The 17,501-nt window shown below is 48.9% G+C and overlaps 1 protein-coding gene across 7 annotated transcripts in view; it reads left to right on the forward strand.

Annotated features, from left to right (window-relative positions):
• The window catches only part of BCL11B (BAF chromatin remodeling complex subunit BCL11B), a 102,997-nt gene extending 87,907 nt beyond the window's left edge, over window positions 1–15,090 (forward strand). For all 7 annotated transcript variants that reach the window (XM_033191373.1, XM_033191375.1, XM_033191374.1 and 4 more), the window contains one exon: window positions 8,169–15,090. In XM_033191373.1, the coding sequence (XP_033047264.1) occupies window positions 8,169–10,213 (2,045 nt within the window). In that variant the 3' untranslated portion in view covers window positions 10,214–15,090. The remainder of the gene's footprint in view (window positions 1–8,168) is intronic.
• Window positions 15,091–17,501: the final 2,411 nt, after the last annotated feature.

Genomic DNA, 17,501 nt, shown 5'->3' on the forward strand with positions numbered 1-17,501 from the left:
TCCTGGGTATCAGGGAGGCCCCACCAGCTCTGTGATTTGGGAACATCCGTCCCTGGTTCTGGGGTGGGTGGTAGCAGAGGTAATGGCATACTGTCTTGGTTCTGTGTGTAGTCTCCTGGGATCCTGGCATGCTTTGGTGGTTGGGATGCAGCCGGCTTCAGGGTGGGGGCAGTGCTAGGTGTGTCCTCTGCCGGGGAAGAGAGGTCCTTTGTTGAGACTGCTGAGCAGAGCCCTGCTCTCTGGAGGGGGCCTGGTGTGGAGGGTCGCATGCGGACTGTGGAGTTGCAGTGTCTTCACAGGTCTTGTCCTTGTCTTGGTGGGACTTCAGGAACACTGACCATGAGAAAACACAGAGAAAGTCCCAGTCTCTTGTCACCTCCCATGTACCCAGTGCCTACTGCATGTGGGTCCCCATTTGGGGTATTTTACCATGATGAGCCCTCATCCTACAGCAAACGACCCAGGAAGGCAGGTATTGTTTTCACCGTATGGATGAAGACCCTGAAGCCCTGTGATGTCCAGCAACTTGGCCGAAGTGTCTGGGCTTTGAAGTGAGTCTGGAAGGAACATGGCTCACGCTGGCAGAAGGCTAAGAAGACTCCCAGTCTGTTGGATGTCTTGGCTGCTGGCAGTCCTAACGTGCAACTTTGCGTTAGTCACCATGTTGCAGGCTGGTGTCCAAACAGTCCACAAGACCAGCACAGTCCCTGTCCTCAGTGAGTTTAGAGTCTAGAAGATGAATTTTAAATAAATAATCTAAGGCCAATAATTTCTTCTTGAGCAACTTACCCAAGTTCTCTGGGCTTCCTTTATTTCTTCTGTCAATGGTCACTGTGTGTAGAGTTAGGTGGGGTCTAAATGAGGTGATGTGGGAAGGAGGTCTGGCATCACATGGGTTTTGAACCCCCAAGTTGAGTCAAGCCCTTGAGTTCCTCTCTCTCCCAAAACCCTGAACTTCTAGCACCACTCATAATTTGCATTAAATAATGGAGTGGGTTATTGGGGGTTCCCTGTCTCCCCCTGGAGTGTGGGCTGCACCCTTAGCTACCAGCATAGTACCTGGCAGACGAAGGGTGCCCAGATCCTGTTTGTTCAGTGAATTAATGAAAGTCAGATGTAGATGTAGTTCTCAGCAGGACACACAGTGCTATCAAGTTTATTCAGCCCAATCTATTTTGATCCCACATTTACTGGCTTTACATGTACTGAGATTCAGGGACAGCAAAGAGGTGCAGGCAAGCTTTATTTGGCAATGACTGCCTGGAGCCTGGGGTTAAAGAGGAGTCCAAGGCCTGGAGAGAGAGTGCAGGGATGAATTGGCAATGTCTACCACAGGCCTTGGTGTGGGGGCAGTGGCTTTCCTAGCTAGAGGCTGGCTCAGCACATTCCCATCAGAGGAGGCCATGTCTTGTCGGTCATAGTACCACTGCTGCTACCATCAGCACTTGCACCCCTCAGTGGGCCACTTGCTTTGAAAGGTTTTTCTCTTCTAAATGGCATCTGTTATTTTTGCCATGAGATAATCAGCATGATTTCATGGAGTTACTGCAATTCTAGCCAAAAGCAACACATCTTGGCATTTTGGTTAGTACATGGGCTGAAATGAAAGGTAAAATACTGAGGCCCAGGTAACTAGCCCCCTCCCTGCCGGAGTGTGTCTGCTGCTCTTCTGACCAGTGTTTATCAGAACAGCGTAACAAGACCACAGGCTTTACTGTGGGCAGCTGTGCAGCCCCAGGTGGATCCCCTGTCTCTTCCCATCCTCAGTTTCTTCATCTGTAAAATGGTGATGGTAACGGTGGGTACTGCAGGGGTTGTTGGAGCAGCATGTGAGGTCTTTGGTGTGCTTAGCTCAGGGCCTGGCAGGTGGTAAGGATTTCACAAAGCCTTCTTGTTACCACTGTGAGTATTATTTCCCTAGTTCTGCCTTTGTCTTGGAGAGAGCTGAGGTTTCACAGAATGCATTTGGAACAGGCAAGGATGGTTATCAGTTCTGCAGATGGCTGTGCCCAGGAATGATAGACATGAAACATATAGACCCCTGAGGTGCCCAACTGACATCTCCTTTCTGACGTCATGAAAGAGGATAGTTTTTAAGTGAATAAGGAGTCTACACATCTGAGGGATAACACTGATAATTACGATCATTTTGGAACAGTGGAGACGGCATCTTTAGCAGACGGATTCTGGAGGCAGACTTAGTGGTTGGCCGGTGAAACCAGCCATCTCCTTGGGTACTGGGTACCCTGAAGTCCAGAGCGGGGAAGGGAGCTGCCACAGGGGGCCCTGGGATCCGGCTTCCCATCCCTGGATTCGGCCACTTCGGTGTCTGCCTCACCAGGTCTGCAGTGACGTGTCACACCCAGCAGGCTCGCTTGCTCGCTCTGTGAAACGTCTCCCCTACTCCTCTCCAGGGTCAAGGCCTGTGGTGGACCTGACCGGGTTCCATCCAAGCATCATCAGTGCCTTCCGCTGGGAGGACACTCACAGTGTGGTGGGAGAACCTCCTTCCTGGCCATTTTCATTGTGAAACAGGCCCTGACGATAAATCCCTCAGGTGGTGCTGTGTGCCGAGGTGGGGCTGGAGCCCTGCTCAGGGGTCCAGTAGCCTGAGAGGGGCGTGGTCTGCCCCTTTCTGGCTGTGCCACTTTGCTTCTCTGAGTGTCAGTATGCTCACGTGCCAGCTGGGATGCAGTTTTTGCCCGGCCTCCCTCGAGGCCACAGTTAGCAAAGATGGTCTGAGTGAATGCATGGGAAATGCCACGCCTAGTGTAAAATGTTTTGCAACCTGTAGAGGGGCCTGTGAAGCCAGGACCCAGTTCTTACTTTAGCCCTCCAGCCTCGGGATATCACCCCGGGCCCTGCTCGGGTTGAGGGGGTGTCTCCTTGCTGCTCCTTCTCGAACAGCAGCGGGCCACTAAATCTCACCCAGGCAGGAACGCCCTTCCCTTTGGTATCACTTGGCCTTAGGAGGACCACTATCAATTACGGCCTTTTCATTGGATAATAATTTCAATTAAAGGTGTGTTTTTTTATTGAACATCTCTGATACCTTTACTGGTATTATTAGAGTAGCCAGCTTAATAAGGAGGAACAATTATTTAAATGCTCATAAAAAAGCCTAATGGCAGAGGGAGAATCACATTTCATTGCAGGAGTCCAGTTGCATGTCGGTTCCCAAGCATCATAATAAAAAACGATGTTTCCTCAATGTTTGCAAGTTTCTGCTTCCCTAGAACCTCTAACGCATGAGGCAGGCTGCATTAAATGTCCTCCAGGGTTTCATTATTGCTGGAGTTATACTGAAAGTCATCCCTGAAACATCCATGGCCAGGTACAAGGATGGATAATAAAAAAGCAAAACGTGCAAAACCTGTCGTAATGCCTGCATAGCCATGTGCGATTTATAGGCTGTGCCCACATACAGGAGCTCATTCGGTCTCCCCAGCCCTCTCTGGAGCCAGGTATATTATTCCCGTTCTACTGATGAGGAAATCAAGCCTCAGAGAGGTTAAATGACTTGACTGAATTCCCCCTTCTGGGAACACCAAGGCAGAGGGGTATGGACACACAGCTGCTGTCCAGGGTTCTCGTGACCCAGGGTATCGCATTTGAGAAAGATGTCCAGGAGCTCTGTCTAGAGCCAGTGGAGCAAAGAAGATCCAGTGTGAGTTTCTGTCAATGGATACAAAAAACGTCTGAGAAAGGAAGGAGGACCGAAAGAAGCAAGGGAAGACGAGGCCCTGGGTCTGAGTCGCCAAGCGTGACTTAGTGAGCAAAGTGCAGCTGACGTTTCTAGGTCTGTAGGCCAGGCTTGATGTTGCTGGGTAAATCGCTTCTAAATAATCTAGGCCTTGACCTATCAGTGGGAATCTCAGCAGCCTGTCTGGGCTGAGCATAAAGTTGTCACCCCTCTCCACAGTGCAGCCTCCAGCTCACCTGTGGGCAGGTGACCCTGAGTTCCTGGAAGGGGGTGACAGGCACGAAACATCTGGTCCCGGGAGGGGGAGTGGGCCAGCTCCCAGTCAGAAGCAGCCTGCTCACTGGGGGTCTTTTTCTGTACTTAAAAACGAGCCCTCCAAGACTGCGTGCCACGTGTTTAAAATATTTAGCAAGTTTTCAAATAGAAAAATGTTCTGAGTGACTCTTCAAAGACTTTCTGACATTGTTCTATTCCTAAAAGTCAGCAAGCCTCATGCTCAGGGCTGCTTCTGGGCAAGAGATAACCATGGAGTAATCATAAGGAAATGAACATTTTATTAAAAAAAGAAGGGAGGGTGGGCCTCTGAGGGCTGGGCAATTTTAGGATGTCGGAAGGCATCAGATCCTGCACTGGAGGCCATTGCCTGCAGTGAAATCTTGCCATTGTGTAGAGGGAAGTATTGGAACCAAAGAGGTTCACGGACACTGGTCCAGTAAGAGCTTCCCGAGCAGGACAGGTGGCCCTGAAATCCAGCCTGATGAATAAACATCGCTCTTCTCACCTGATGGTGAATTATGGACAGGTAACTCCCTCCCTATGTTGCTCCAAGTTAGTTTTAGAAGCTTTTTTTTTTTTTTTTTAAGATGGATTCTCACTCTATCGCCCAGGCTGGAGTGCAGCGGTGCGATCTGAGCTCACTGCCACTTCTGCCTCCCGGGTTCAAGCGATTCTCCTGCCTCAGCCTCCGAGTAGCTGGGATTATAGGCATCTGCCACCACACTCGGCTCATTTTTGTATTTTTAGCAGAGACGGGATTTCACAATGTTGGCCAGGCTGGTCTTGAACTCCTGACCTCAAGTCATCTGCCCGCCTCAGCCTCCCAAAGTGCTGGGATTACAGGCATGAGCCACCATGCCCAGCCAGAAGCATTTAAAGCAAACAAACAAGAAGTGGAAACATTTGAGCTCTTTAGCACTTGTAGCTACCTGACTTCCAGTAACTGCCATTTTGCATTGAAAAACCTGTGACTTGGCCATTTCGGCTGTAGAGCCGCCTTCATTGCTGGCCTGCCTAGGAGCTCTGCATTTTCCTCTGATAGCCACGTTCTTTCCTCACCAGCCACAGAACTTTCTAGAAAATCTGTGGCCACCCTGATCAAGAAACAGGAAGTGCTTTGGAGCACTTCCCAGGGAAACAGATGATGAAAAAAAGATTGGGGGAAGGGAGGTGGCCTGACTTGAAAACATGAGGAACTAGAGCGATGGAAAGCCGTATTGATTAATTGGAGTGGCTGAAGGGCGGTGCAGGGTACAAGAACCATCTTTAATTTGAAGATCTATAAACATGGAGGAAGGGGCACTTCATTTACATTATTAACTCCTGTGTCAGAAAGGGACGTTTATCTAGCTTCTTTTTTTATTACTTATTTATTCTGCCTTGTTCCCAAAAAGGGTGTGAGGAGTCGTCTAAGTATGGCTTCTGGCCAGCTCTCCTGTGAGGCTGTCTGAGCTAAGGCCTGCTGTTCCCCAAGTACATTCACTAATAAGCGGAGGACAGAAATGCTGTCCCCAGAGAAGCTGGGCACTTCCTGTGTTCGCTGAGGGTGCACAGAAGGGGAGGGCTGGGGTGTTGGGGTGGCCTTATGGGGAGAGTCGCAGCCACCCGGGGCCTTGGGAAGGCGTCCCTGCCCTGTCTGAGGTGGGGAGGCTTCCCCTCAGGGGCTCCTTCATGGGAGAACTGAGTTACCTGGAGGACTGAGAGAGGGAAATGACCCAGACACCCTGGAGAAAGAAGACAGCCTCAGAGGTGCTCCTTGAGCTGTTTTTAAAAGAGGGATGAGGCCGAACTTCAGAATTCCTTTTTCATTTCTGTCCTCCCTACCACCGTCTTCTCATCACCAAATACACAGAATAGGAGAGGAGAGGGAAAGAATCCCCATGTAATGCCAAACTCGTAAAAGCGTGGCTCGGTTTCTAGTGTTGGTATCCTGGGCCAACTGGTTCTGAGGTCGTGGGGGGAATCTCCACCCTGCCCCTCAGATAGCATGAAGCCTTCCGTGGCACTGCAGGCATGTGATGTCTTGGGGAGGTCCCGGCCCCTCAGAAACTGGCAAGCCCCGGTTCAGACAGAGGCACAGGCCACACTCAAGACTGAAGGCCTTGGATGGAATTCAGGGTATTTGGTCCCCGAGTCACTTGATTTTTAAAAGATGGTTTCCAAACGAAGTTTTATGTGCCTATAAACACTGCTAAGAGTGCAGCCTTCCAGAAACATAATTAGTGGGTGGAAAACAAAAATGCTGTCTGCCGAGGATTTCAGAAGGCCTGCAATTGATTGGTGGAGAGGGTGAGACGGGACTGTTTTCTCCACTTCCCACGGCACCTTACTGATATTGGGTATGGTCATTCATTTGCACGTTTGACTTCACCAGAGCTTGTGGCTCCTGGACTTTAGCATCTGCATTAAAATCTTCCAGGTAGAAGAAAGTTTGAGAAAACAAAAGGGGTCTTTCAAAATCTCTCATGCTTGGCTCAAGCCTGTAATCCCAGCACTTTGGGAGGCCGAGACGGGCGGATCACGAGGTCAGGAGATCGAGACCATCCTGGCTAACACGGTGAAACCCCGTCTCTACTAAAAAATACAAAAAACTAGCCGGGCGAGGTGGCGGGCGCCTGTAGTCCCAGCTACTCGGGAGGCTGAGGCAGGAGAATGGCGTAAACCCGGGAGGCGGAGCTTGCAGTGAGCTGAGATCCGGCCACTGCACTCCAGCCCGGGAGACAGAGCAAGACTCCGTCTCAAAAAAAAAAAGAAAAAGAAAAGAAAGAAAGACAAAATCTCTCATGCCATGTCTTCTGCCGGATCTGAGCTGCGATTCTTGTTCCTCTTGCTTCCCCAGCTAGTGAGTGCGATGATGGAAGACGGGTCCTGTCTGCACCGTCTCTTTTATGCAGAGTATTAGGAGAGGTACATGCTGGAAAAGCGGCGAGCTTCACCCACAGGTGCAGGAGGGCATCCACAGGACGGGTTCTGGAGGAAATGTTCAGGCTTCATTTTGTGACAGTCTCAGTGATGGACAAAGACCATGACGTTTTGGCTCCGTACCACGAGTGTCTGCTACAATTTGCTGCCCGTGTGTGTCACCAGAGCCAGTTGCTAACACGTCAGCATTTGCCACTGTTCATCCTGACTGCCCTGTCAGATGTGAGGATGTTCATTCATTACTTAGTATTCTGGCAGAGGACTTTGAAAGACTCCTTTAGGCCAGTGTGCCCCCGTCTTCCCTGGGGGTCTGGAGGTGGAATTCCAAGCGGTGTTTGGGCGTGTCTGTGAGGACACGGGGTGGGGGCAGCTGTCACAGTAGTAGCGGGTCTTCATGGCATGTTAAATTTCTTCTGTTCCTACGAATCCATGTTCGGGTGTACAGTGCTTTCTGCACAGACGGTGGTGTAGGAAACATGAGAATTTCCTATAGCTAAAAATCCCAAATGTTTCAGAGGTATTGCAGCTATTTCTCTTAAAAAAAAAAGTTTGCAGGATGGTACAGTTCGATTTGTGCTTCTGTACAACTCCCTGGAATCAAATATTATCAGAATTGGTTGTTCTCAAAGGGGGTGGTGATCTTGCCCTCCTTCCTGGGAAGATTTGGCAAGGCTGGAGACACTTTTTGTCCTCGCAACTGGGGAAGGTGGATGCTCCTGGCATCTATCTAGTGGGTGCAGGCAGAGGATGCTGCTAAACATCCTGCAATGGGCAGGACAGCCCCCACCACCCAAAGAATTAGGATGTAAATGTCACTAGTGCCTTGACTGAGAAACCCTGGCCTAGATGGTTTCCGGTGTGGAGCATCCTGGAGGGTTGGAATTTGCCAGGGCTGTTACACAGTCCAGCCTTGACAGAATTCCTACTACTGGATCGTATTCTCACAAACACGATCTCCCGTGGTCTCGGAGGTAATGGGGCTCATAATCCTTTGAGAGAGCAAGGCGGGCCTTTACACAATTGAAGTAAGTCGTTGGTGCCCACGTGGCCAGGGCCGCTTGCCCACAGACCCTGCCTCTTCGGCCCCCCAGCCAGGTGGAGACAAGGCCGGGCCTGCTTGAAAGCCGCCCTGCAGTCCCTGTCAGGCAGGGCACTGGGATCCTGGATCGGCCCGGGCCGCATCCCCCAGGCCAGTGGCCCTGCGGTGCCCGCGCCCCGCTGCCGCTTCTCACGCTGTCTCTGCCTTTCTGTCCGTGTGTTTCCCCAGGTAAAGATGAGCCTTCCAGCTACATTTGCACAACATGCAAGCAGCCCTTCAACAGCGCGTGGTTCCTGCTGCAGCACGCGCAGAACACGCATGGCTTCCGCATCTACCTGGAGCCCGGGCCGGCCAGCAGCTCGCTCACGCCACGGCTCACCATCCCGCCGCCGCTCGGGCCGGAGGCCGTGGCGCAGTCCCCGCTCATGAATTTCCTGGGCGACAGCAACCCCTTCAACCTGCTGCGCATGACGGGCCCCATCCTGCGGGACCACCCGGGCTTCGGCGAGGGCCGCCTGCCGGGCACGCCGCCTCTTTTCAGCCCCCCGCCGCGCCACCACCTGGACCCGCACCGCCTCAGTGCCGAGGAGATGGGGCTCGTTGCCCAGCACCCCAGTGCCTTCGACCGAGTCATGCGCCTGAACCCCATGGCCATCGACTCGCCCGCCATGGACTTCTCGCGGCGGCTCCGCGAGCTGGCGGGCAACAGCTCCACGCCGCCGCCCGTGTCCCCGGGCCGCGGAAACCCTATGCACCGGCTCCTGAACCCCTTCCAGCCCAGCCCCAAGTCCCCGTTCCTGAGCACGCCGCCGCTGCCGCCCATGCCCCCTGGCGGCACGCCGCCCCCGCAGCCGCCGGCCAAGAGCAAGTCGTGCGAGTTCTGCGGCAAGACCTTCAAGTTCCAGAGCAATCTCATCGTGCACAGGCGCAGTCACACGGGCGAGAAGCCCTACAAGTGCCAGCTGTGCGACCACGCATGCTCGCAGGCCAGCAAGCTCAAGCGCCACATGAAGACGCACATGCACAAGGCCGGCTCGCTGGCTGGCCGCTCCGACGACGGGCTCTCGGCCGCCAGCTCCCCCGAGCCCGGCACAAGCGAGCTGGCGGGCGAGGGCCTCAAGGCGGCCGATGGCGACTTCCGCCACCATGAGAGCGACCCGTCGCTGGGCCACGAGCCGGAGGAGGAGGACGAGGAGGAGGAGGAGGAGGAGGAGGAGTTGCTGCTGGAGAACGAGAGCCGGCCCGAGTCGAGCTTCAGCATGGACTCAGAGCTGAGCCGCAACCGCGAGAACGGCGGTGGCGGGGTGGCCGGGGTCCCGGGCGCGGGGGGCGGCGCGGCCAAGGCACTGGCTGACGAGAAGGCGCTGGTGCTGGGCAAGGTCATGGAGAATGTGGGCCTGGGCGCACTGCCACAGTACGGCGAGCTCCTGGCTGACAAGCAGAAGCGCGGCGCCTTCCTGAAGCGCGCGGCTGGCGGCGGAGACGCGGGCGACGACGACGACGCGGGCGGCTGCGGGGACGCGGGCGCGGGCGGCGCGGTCAACGGGCGCGGGGGCGGCTTCGCGCCAGGCACCGAGCCTTTCTCTGGGCTTTTCCCGCGCAAGCCCGCGCCGCTGCCCAGCCCGGGGCTCAACAGCGCCGCCAAGCGCATCAAGGTGGAGAAGGACCTGGAGCTGCCGCCCGCCGCGCTCATCCCGTCCGAGAACGTGTACTCGCAGTGGCTGGTGGGCTACGCGGCGTCGCGGCACTTCATGAAGGACCCCTTCCTGGGCTTCACGGACGCACGACAGTCGCCCTTCGCCACGTCGTCTGAGCACTCGTCCGAGAACGGCAGCCTGCGCTTCTCCACGCCGCCCGGGGACCTGCTGGACGGCGGCCTCTCGGGCCGCAGTGGCACGGCCAGCGGAGGCAGCACCCCGCACCTGGGCGGCCCCGGCCCCGGGCGGCCCAGCTCCAAGGAGGGCCGCCGCAGCGACACGTGCGAGTACTGCGGCAAGGTGTTCAAGAACTGCAGCAACCTGACGGTGCACAGGCGGAGCCACACCGGCGAGCGGCCTTACAAGTGCGAGCTGTGCAACTACGCATGCGCGCAGAGCAGCAAGCTCACGCGCCACATGAAGACGCACGGGCAGATCGGCAAGGAGGTGTACCGCTGCGACATCTGCCAGATGCCCTTCAGCGTCTACAGCACCCTGGAGAAACACATGAAAAAGTGGCACGGCGAGCACTTGCTGACTAACGACGTCAAAATCGAGCAGGCCGAGAGGAGCTAAGCGCGCGGGCCCTGGCGCCGCGCACCTGTACAGTGGAACCGTTGCCAACCGAGAGAATGCTGACCTGACTTGCCTCCGTGTCACCACCACCCCGCACCCCGCGTGTCCCCGGGGCCCAGGGGAGGCGGCACTCCAACCTAACCTGTGTCTGCGAAGTCCTATGGAAACCCGAGGGTTGATTAAGGCAGTACAAATTGTGGAGCCTTTTAACTGTGCAATAATTTCTGTATTTATTGGGTTTTGTAATTTTTTTGGCATGTGCAGGTACTTTTTATTATTATTTTTTCTGTTTGAATTCCTTTAAGAGATTTTTGTTGGGTATCCATCCCTTCTTTATTTTTTTTTTTAAACCCGGTAGTAGCCTGAGCAATGACTCGCAAGCAATGTTAGAGGGGAAGCATATCTTTTAAATTATAATTTGGGGGGAGGGGTGGTGCTGCTTTTTTGAAATTTAAGCTAAGCATGTGTAATTTCTTGTGAAGAAGCCAACACTCAAATGACTTTTAAAATTGTTTACTTTTTCATTCCTTCCTCTTTTTTCGTCTTGAAATAAAAAGTGGCATGCAGTTTTTTTAATTTTAATTTTTTTTAATTTTAATTTTTGTTTTTGGGGTGGGGGTGTGGATGTACAGCGGATAACAATCTTTAAAGTCGTAGCACTTTGTTTCAGAATTGGAATGGAGATGTAGCACTCATGTCGTCCCAAGTAAAGCGGCCTTTTCTGTGTTGATTTCAGCTTTCATATTACGTAAGGGAAGCCTTGAGTGGTGGTGCTAGGGGAGGCACCCCACAGACTCAGCACTGCCAGAGAGGATTTTGGAGGGCTCCTCTGGGAAATGGCCCGACAGCATTCTGAGGTTGTGCATGACCAACAGATAACTATCCTTTTCTTGGAATATTGGTGTGCCCTGGGGTGCCATGGCTGCTATTCGCTGTAGATTAGGCTACATAAAATGGGCTGAGGGGTACCTTTTTGGGGAGATGGGGTGGCCTGCAGTGACACAGAAAGGAAGAAACTAGCGGTGTTCTTTTAGGCGTTTTCTGGCTTGACGGTTTCTCTCTTTATTTATCACCCCCACCACATAAATCTCAAATCCTATGTTGCTACAAGGGGTCATTGATCATTTCCCAAGCAGACGAATGCCCTAATGAATTGAAGTTAGTGTTCTCTCATTTAATGCACACTGATGATATTGTAGGGATGGGTGGGGTGGGGATCTTGCAAATTTCTATTCTCTGTTACTGAAATAGCATGGGAGGAGTTCCATCAGAAGGTGCCCAGCGCTACTTCCCAGGTTTTTTTTTTTTGTTTGTTTTGTTTTGTTTTCTATCTCATTAGATTGGAAGGTACTAAACATTGAACTGTTAAGATTAGACATTTGAATTCTGTTGACCCGCACTTTAAAGCTTTTGTTTGCATTTAAATTAATGGCTTCTAAACAAGAAATTGCAGCATATTCTTCTCTTTGGCCCAGAGGTGGGTTAAACTGTAAGGGACAGCTGAGATTGAGTGTCAGTGTTGCTAAGCGTGGCATTCACAATACTGGCACTATAAAGAACAAAATAAAATAATAATTTATAGGACAGTTTTTCTACTGCCATTCAATTTGATGTGAGTGCCTTGAAAACTGATCTTCCTATTTGAGTCTCTTGAGACAAATGCAAAACTTTTTTTTTGAAATGAAAAGACTTTTTAAAAAAGTAAAACAAGAAAAGTACATTCTTTAGAAACTAACAAAGCCACATTTACTTTAAGTAAAAAAAAAAAAAAATTCTGGTTGAAGATAGAGGATATGAAATGCCATAAGACCCAATCAAATGAAGAAATAAACCCAGCACAACCTTGGACATCCATTAGCTGAATTATCCTCAGCCCCTTTTGTTTTTGGGACAACGCTGCTTAGATATGGAGTGGAGGTGATTTACTGCTGAATTAAAACTCAAGTGACACAAGTTACAAGTTGATATCGTTGAATGAAAAGCAAAACAAAAACAATTCAGGAACAATGGCTAATTTTTTCTAAAGTTAAATTTAGTGCACTCTGTCTTAAAAATACGTTTACAGTATTGGGTACATACAAGGGTAAAAAAAATTGTGTGTATGTGTGTTGGAGCGATCATTTTTTTTCAAAGTTTGCTTAATAGGTTATACAAAAATGCCACAGTGGCCGCGTGTATATTGTTTTCTTTTGGTGACGGGGTTTTAGTATATATTATATATATTAAAATTTCTTGATTACTGTAAAAGTGGACCAGTATTTGTAATAATCGAGAATGCCTGGGCATTTTACAAAACAAGAAAAAAAAAAAAACCCTTTTCTTTTCCTTGAAAATGTTGCAGTAAAATTTAAATGGTGGGTCTATAAATTTGTTCTTGTCACAGTAACTGTAAAGTCGGAGTTTTAGTAAATTTTTTTCTGCCTTGGGTGTTGAATTTTTATTTCAAAAAAATGTATAGAAACTTGTATTTGGGGATTCAAAGGGGATTGCTACACCATGTAGAAAAAGTATGTAGAAAAAAAGTGCTTAATATTGTTATTGCTTTGCAGAAAAAAAAAATCACATTTCTGACCTGTACTTATTTTTCTCTTCCCGCCTCCCTCTGGAATGGATATATTGGTTGGTTCATATGATGTAGGCACTTGCTGTATTTTTACTGGAGCTCGTAATTTTTTAACTGTAAGCTTGTCCTTTTAAAGGGATTTAATGTACCTTTTTGTTAGTGAATTTGGAAATAAAAAGAAAAAAAAAAAACAAAAACAAACAGGCTGCCATAATATATTTTTTTAATTTGGCAGGATAAAATATTGCAAAAAAAAAAAAATTTGTATGTTAAGTCCTATTGTACAAGAGAAAAAGGGTTGTTTGACAACCTTTGAGAAAAAGAAACAAAAGGAAGTAGTTAAATGCTTTGGTTCACAAATCATTTAGTTGTATATATTTTTTGTCGGAATTGGCCTACACAGAGAACCGTTCGTGTTGGGCTTCTCTCTGAACGCCCGAACCTTGCATCAAGGCTCCTTGGTGTGGCCACAGCAGACCGGATGGGAAATTCTTTATTTGTGTTGAGTGGAAAAAAAAATCAGTTTTTGTAAAGATGTCAGTAACATTCCACATCGTCTTCCCTTTCTCTAAGAGGCCATCTGTAAGATGTCAGATGTAGAGGAGAGAGAGCGAGAGAACATCTTCCTTCTCTACCATCACTTCTGTGGCGGTCACCACCACCACCTCTCCCGCCCTTACCAGCAGAAAGCAATGCAAACCGAGCTGCTTTAGTCCTTGAGAAATTGTGAAACAAACACAAATATCATGAAAGGAGCTGGTGATTCAGCTGGGTCCGAGTGAAGTGACCTGCTGTTGAGACCGGTACAAATTGGATTTCAGGAAGGAGACTCCATCACAGCCAGGACCTTTCGTGCCGTGGAGAGTGTTGGCCTCTTGTCTTTCTTCCCTGCTTTGCTGCTTTGCTCTCTGAAACCTACATTCCGTCAGTTTCCGAATGCGAGGGCCTGGGATGAATTTGGTGCCTTTCCGTATCTCGTTCTCTCTCCTTCCCCTGCGTTTCCTCTCCATCCTTCATCCTCCATTGGTCCTTTATTTTTTTTTCATTTTTTATTTAATTTCTTTCTTCATATCTGTTCCTCCCCTAATCCTCTATTTTAATTTTTTTTTTTTGTAAAGCCAAGTAGCTTTAAGATAAAGTGGTGGTCTTTTGGATGAGGGAATAATGCATTTTTAAGTAAAATACCAATATCAGGAAGTCATTTTTTTATTTCAGGAAATGCAAGAAACCATTATTTCAGGTTATGAAAGTGTAACCAAGCATCCTTTTGGGCAATTCCTTACCAAATGCAGAAACTTTTCTGTTCGATGCACTCTTTCCTTCTTGCCACTTACCTTTGCAAAGTTAAAAAAAAGGGGAGGGAATGGGAGAGAAAGCTGAGATTTCAGTTTCCTACTGCAGTTTCCTACCTGCAGATCCAGGGGCTGCTGTTGCCTTTGGATGCCCCGCTGAGGTCCTGGAGTGCCTCCAGGGTCGCCCTCCTGTAGTCGTAACAGCTAGCCAGTGTTCACCAGCTTACCAGATTGCCAGGACTAAGCCATCCCAAAGCACAAGCATTGTGTTTCTCTGTGACTGCAGAGAAGAGAGAACTTTGCTTCCCTTTTGTGTTTAAAAAACCAACAGGGAAGCAGATGATCCCGAGAGAGGCCTCTAGCATGGGTGACTCAGCCGACCTCAGGCCGGTTTCCACACTGCCATAACTTTGTTCAAAGTTGCCCCCAATTGGAACCCACCACTTGCCATTAGAGAGTCTTTCATGAGGAGAGGAGGAGACCGAATTACTCTAAGCAAAATGTGAAAAGTAAGGAAATCAGCCTTTCATCCCAGTCCTAAGTAACCGTCAGCCGAAGGTCTCGTGGAACACAGGCAAACCCGTGATTTTGGTGCTCCTTGTAACTCAGCCCTGCAAAGCAAAGTCCCATTGATTTAAGTTGTTTGCATTTGTACTGGCAAGGCAAAATATTTTTATTACCTTTTCTATTATTGTATGAGCTTTTGTTGTTTACTTGGAGGTTTTGTCTTTTACTACAAGTTTGGAACTATTTATTATTGCTTGGTATTTGTGCTCTGTTTAAGAAACAGGCACTTTTTTTTTATTATGGATAAAATGTTGAGATGACAGGAGGTCATTTCAATATGGCTTAGTAAAATATTTATTGTTCCTTTATTCTCTGTACAAGATTTTGGGCCTCTTTTTTTCCTTAATGTCACAATGTTGAGTTCAGCATGTGTCTGCCATTTCATTTGTACGCTTGTTCAAAACCAAGTTTGTTCTGGTTTCAAGTTATAAAAATAAATTGGACATTTAACTTGATCTCCAAACCTTGTCCTTTTCTGTGTCTTTTAAAGGTGGGGGATGGACAGCTTGTGTTGAAGGGCGAACTGAAGGTCTTTCTCCATTTTCTTCCTGACCCAAATCTTTAAGCCCATCGAGAGGATGACAGGAAATCATGGCATGAGAGCCCTATAGTTCTCTTAGCCCTTGTGCAGCAGTGTGATCTAGAACAGTGGTTCTCGGCACAGTTGCACATGGGAATCTTCTGGGAGCTTTTAAAAATCTCAGGGCCCAGGAGACATCCCAGACCAATTCTGTTAGAATCTCTGGAGGCAGGTCCCCGTCTCGGCATTTTTGAAAATGATCCAGGTGATTCTCCTATCCGACTGAACTTGTAAACAAGTAGTTGAAAAGAAAATACACTTGGTTAAGAATGATTAGACTCAAGTTGAGCCTAATTCGGCTCCCATTTTCTCAATACCCAGGGAGAGCTCTTGTGAGCCACAGGGGGATCAAAATCCAGGGAGAAGGAGACCCTGCCCCAAGGGTCTAAATGACTCTGTGCCCTTGGGCAGGTCCCCTTGGTTTTCCCATTTATAAAACGAGGTTGATGAATTTGGTTAAAACTCATTCATGAGGAATGAGGAAACTTTCATTGGGGATGATCAAAGTTAGCCCTTGCAGAATGAAGTAGCTTTAACTCCGCATTTCCCAGTGCTGGGCCTGGAGCAGCCAACAAGATGGGGTGGAAGGAGGCAGGGCTGTTGGGTTCCAGTCACACCGAGGCATGAAGGAACTTTTGGTTCTCTCCATGTGAGCAAGAGAGAGGCAGGGTCCACCCTTGAGCATGAGGGAACAAACGGCGGCCCACTGGGTTTTTGACCATTCTTTTTCTATGTTTTCTGTTCTTAAAGGGACAAAGAACAATCTGCTCACACCACTTCTGCAAACTATCACTGGGCACTGATGTGAACCAGGTACCAAGAATTCAGGCAGCCCAAGAATCTTCATAAAGAGACTTTACAAGAATGAAAATAACAAGCCATGCTTGCTAAGGTGATTTGTGGCCTCTCTGTTCACAGAGATGAGAAGAAAAAGAAGGGTAGCATGTTCCTCTATGTCTTGTCTTCACCCCACACAAGCCATTGTTCTCCCAAGGCCACTGGACAAGAAGTGGGGTTTCAACTCCAGCACCAGAAATGGAGCTGATGGTTATTTGAGATACTTGCCTTGCTTTCTAGGGCCTTAAGGAATATGAATTCCCAGAGAGAAAATTTCCTTTTCCATAGGTCCTGGGCTCCAAAGTCTTTTCCTCAGTAGGCTTTAAAATACAGATATTTGAGCCTTTTTTTTTGGAGACAGGGTCTTGCTCTGTTGCCCAGGCTGGAGTACAATGGTGCAATTACAGCTTATGCAGCCTCAACCACCTGGGCTCAAGTAATCCTCCTGCTTCAACTTCCCAAAGTAGCTGCGATTACAGGTGTGTGCCAGTATGCCCACTAATTTTTTTCTATTTTTTTGTTTTTTGTAGAGATGAAGTCTCCCTATGTTGCCCAGGCTAATCTCAAACTCAGCCTCCTGGCCACTGTGCCTGGCCAAACCTTAATGTGTCTGTCTTTCCCACCCAGAAAGCTAGGCAAATAGCAGAACTGAAATGCTCAGTTACCTTTTGGCTGGAATACAGCAGGATATGCTCATCTCGGGGAGACTCTCTCCATTTTAGAGGTAGGGAACAAAACCCTAGGTTGAGTACCAGGAATTGATTGGGAGGAGGGAGTTAACACTCATGAATACCTGTCTTCACACTTCTGGTCAAACTTGGGGATTACCCACGGGGCAAAGGAAAAACTCACTTCGGTTCTCACCATTGTCTTGCTGGTAACCAGCTCTGAGACCTTAGGTCAATCCCTTCCCTTTTCTGGGCCTTGGTTTCCCCATCTGTAAAATGGAGAGTTAAGGTAGTTGGGAAGGAACTATTCTACCTTTGAACAGCTGGACCCTGATGAGAGTGCCACATGTGTACAGAGTCACAAGATATGATGGGAAAGGTAATGTTAGAAATGTTTGCTGTTCAGGTTACAAAAATCGGGGTGAGGATGGATTCTCAAGAACAGAAAATCCCATTTTACTGTTGGCTATGACTTGGGAGTCTTCAGCCACTGTGCAAGCCACAAGGTCCCCATGTTTTCCAAGCACTCCTAATTGTAGTTTGAGACAATTAAAACTAGAAAACTTCCCTGTCTGCTTGCCGATAAAACTAGATGAAGAGGACTTGTTGGGTTTCTTTTTTAATGTTAATGCAATGGAAATATAGAATGAGTCTCACGTAACTTTTGAGCTAGGGAGGATACAAATTCTGACTTTGTGTGCAGATGAAACCTTAGTCACTAATTGCCTGCTCTGCATAATCTTCAAAACAGTTTTATGGGATCCTGGTTACAGACCACATA

This window comes from Trachypithecus francoisi, unplaced genomic scaffold, assembly GCF_009764315.1.
Source record: "Trachypithecus francoisi isolate TF-2019V2 unplaced genomic scaffold, Tfra_2.0 Lachesis_group3, whole genome shotgun sequence".
NCBI classification, from domain to species: Eukaryota; Metazoa; Chordata; class Mammalia; order Primates; family Cercopithecidae; genus Trachypithecus; species Trachypithecus francoisi.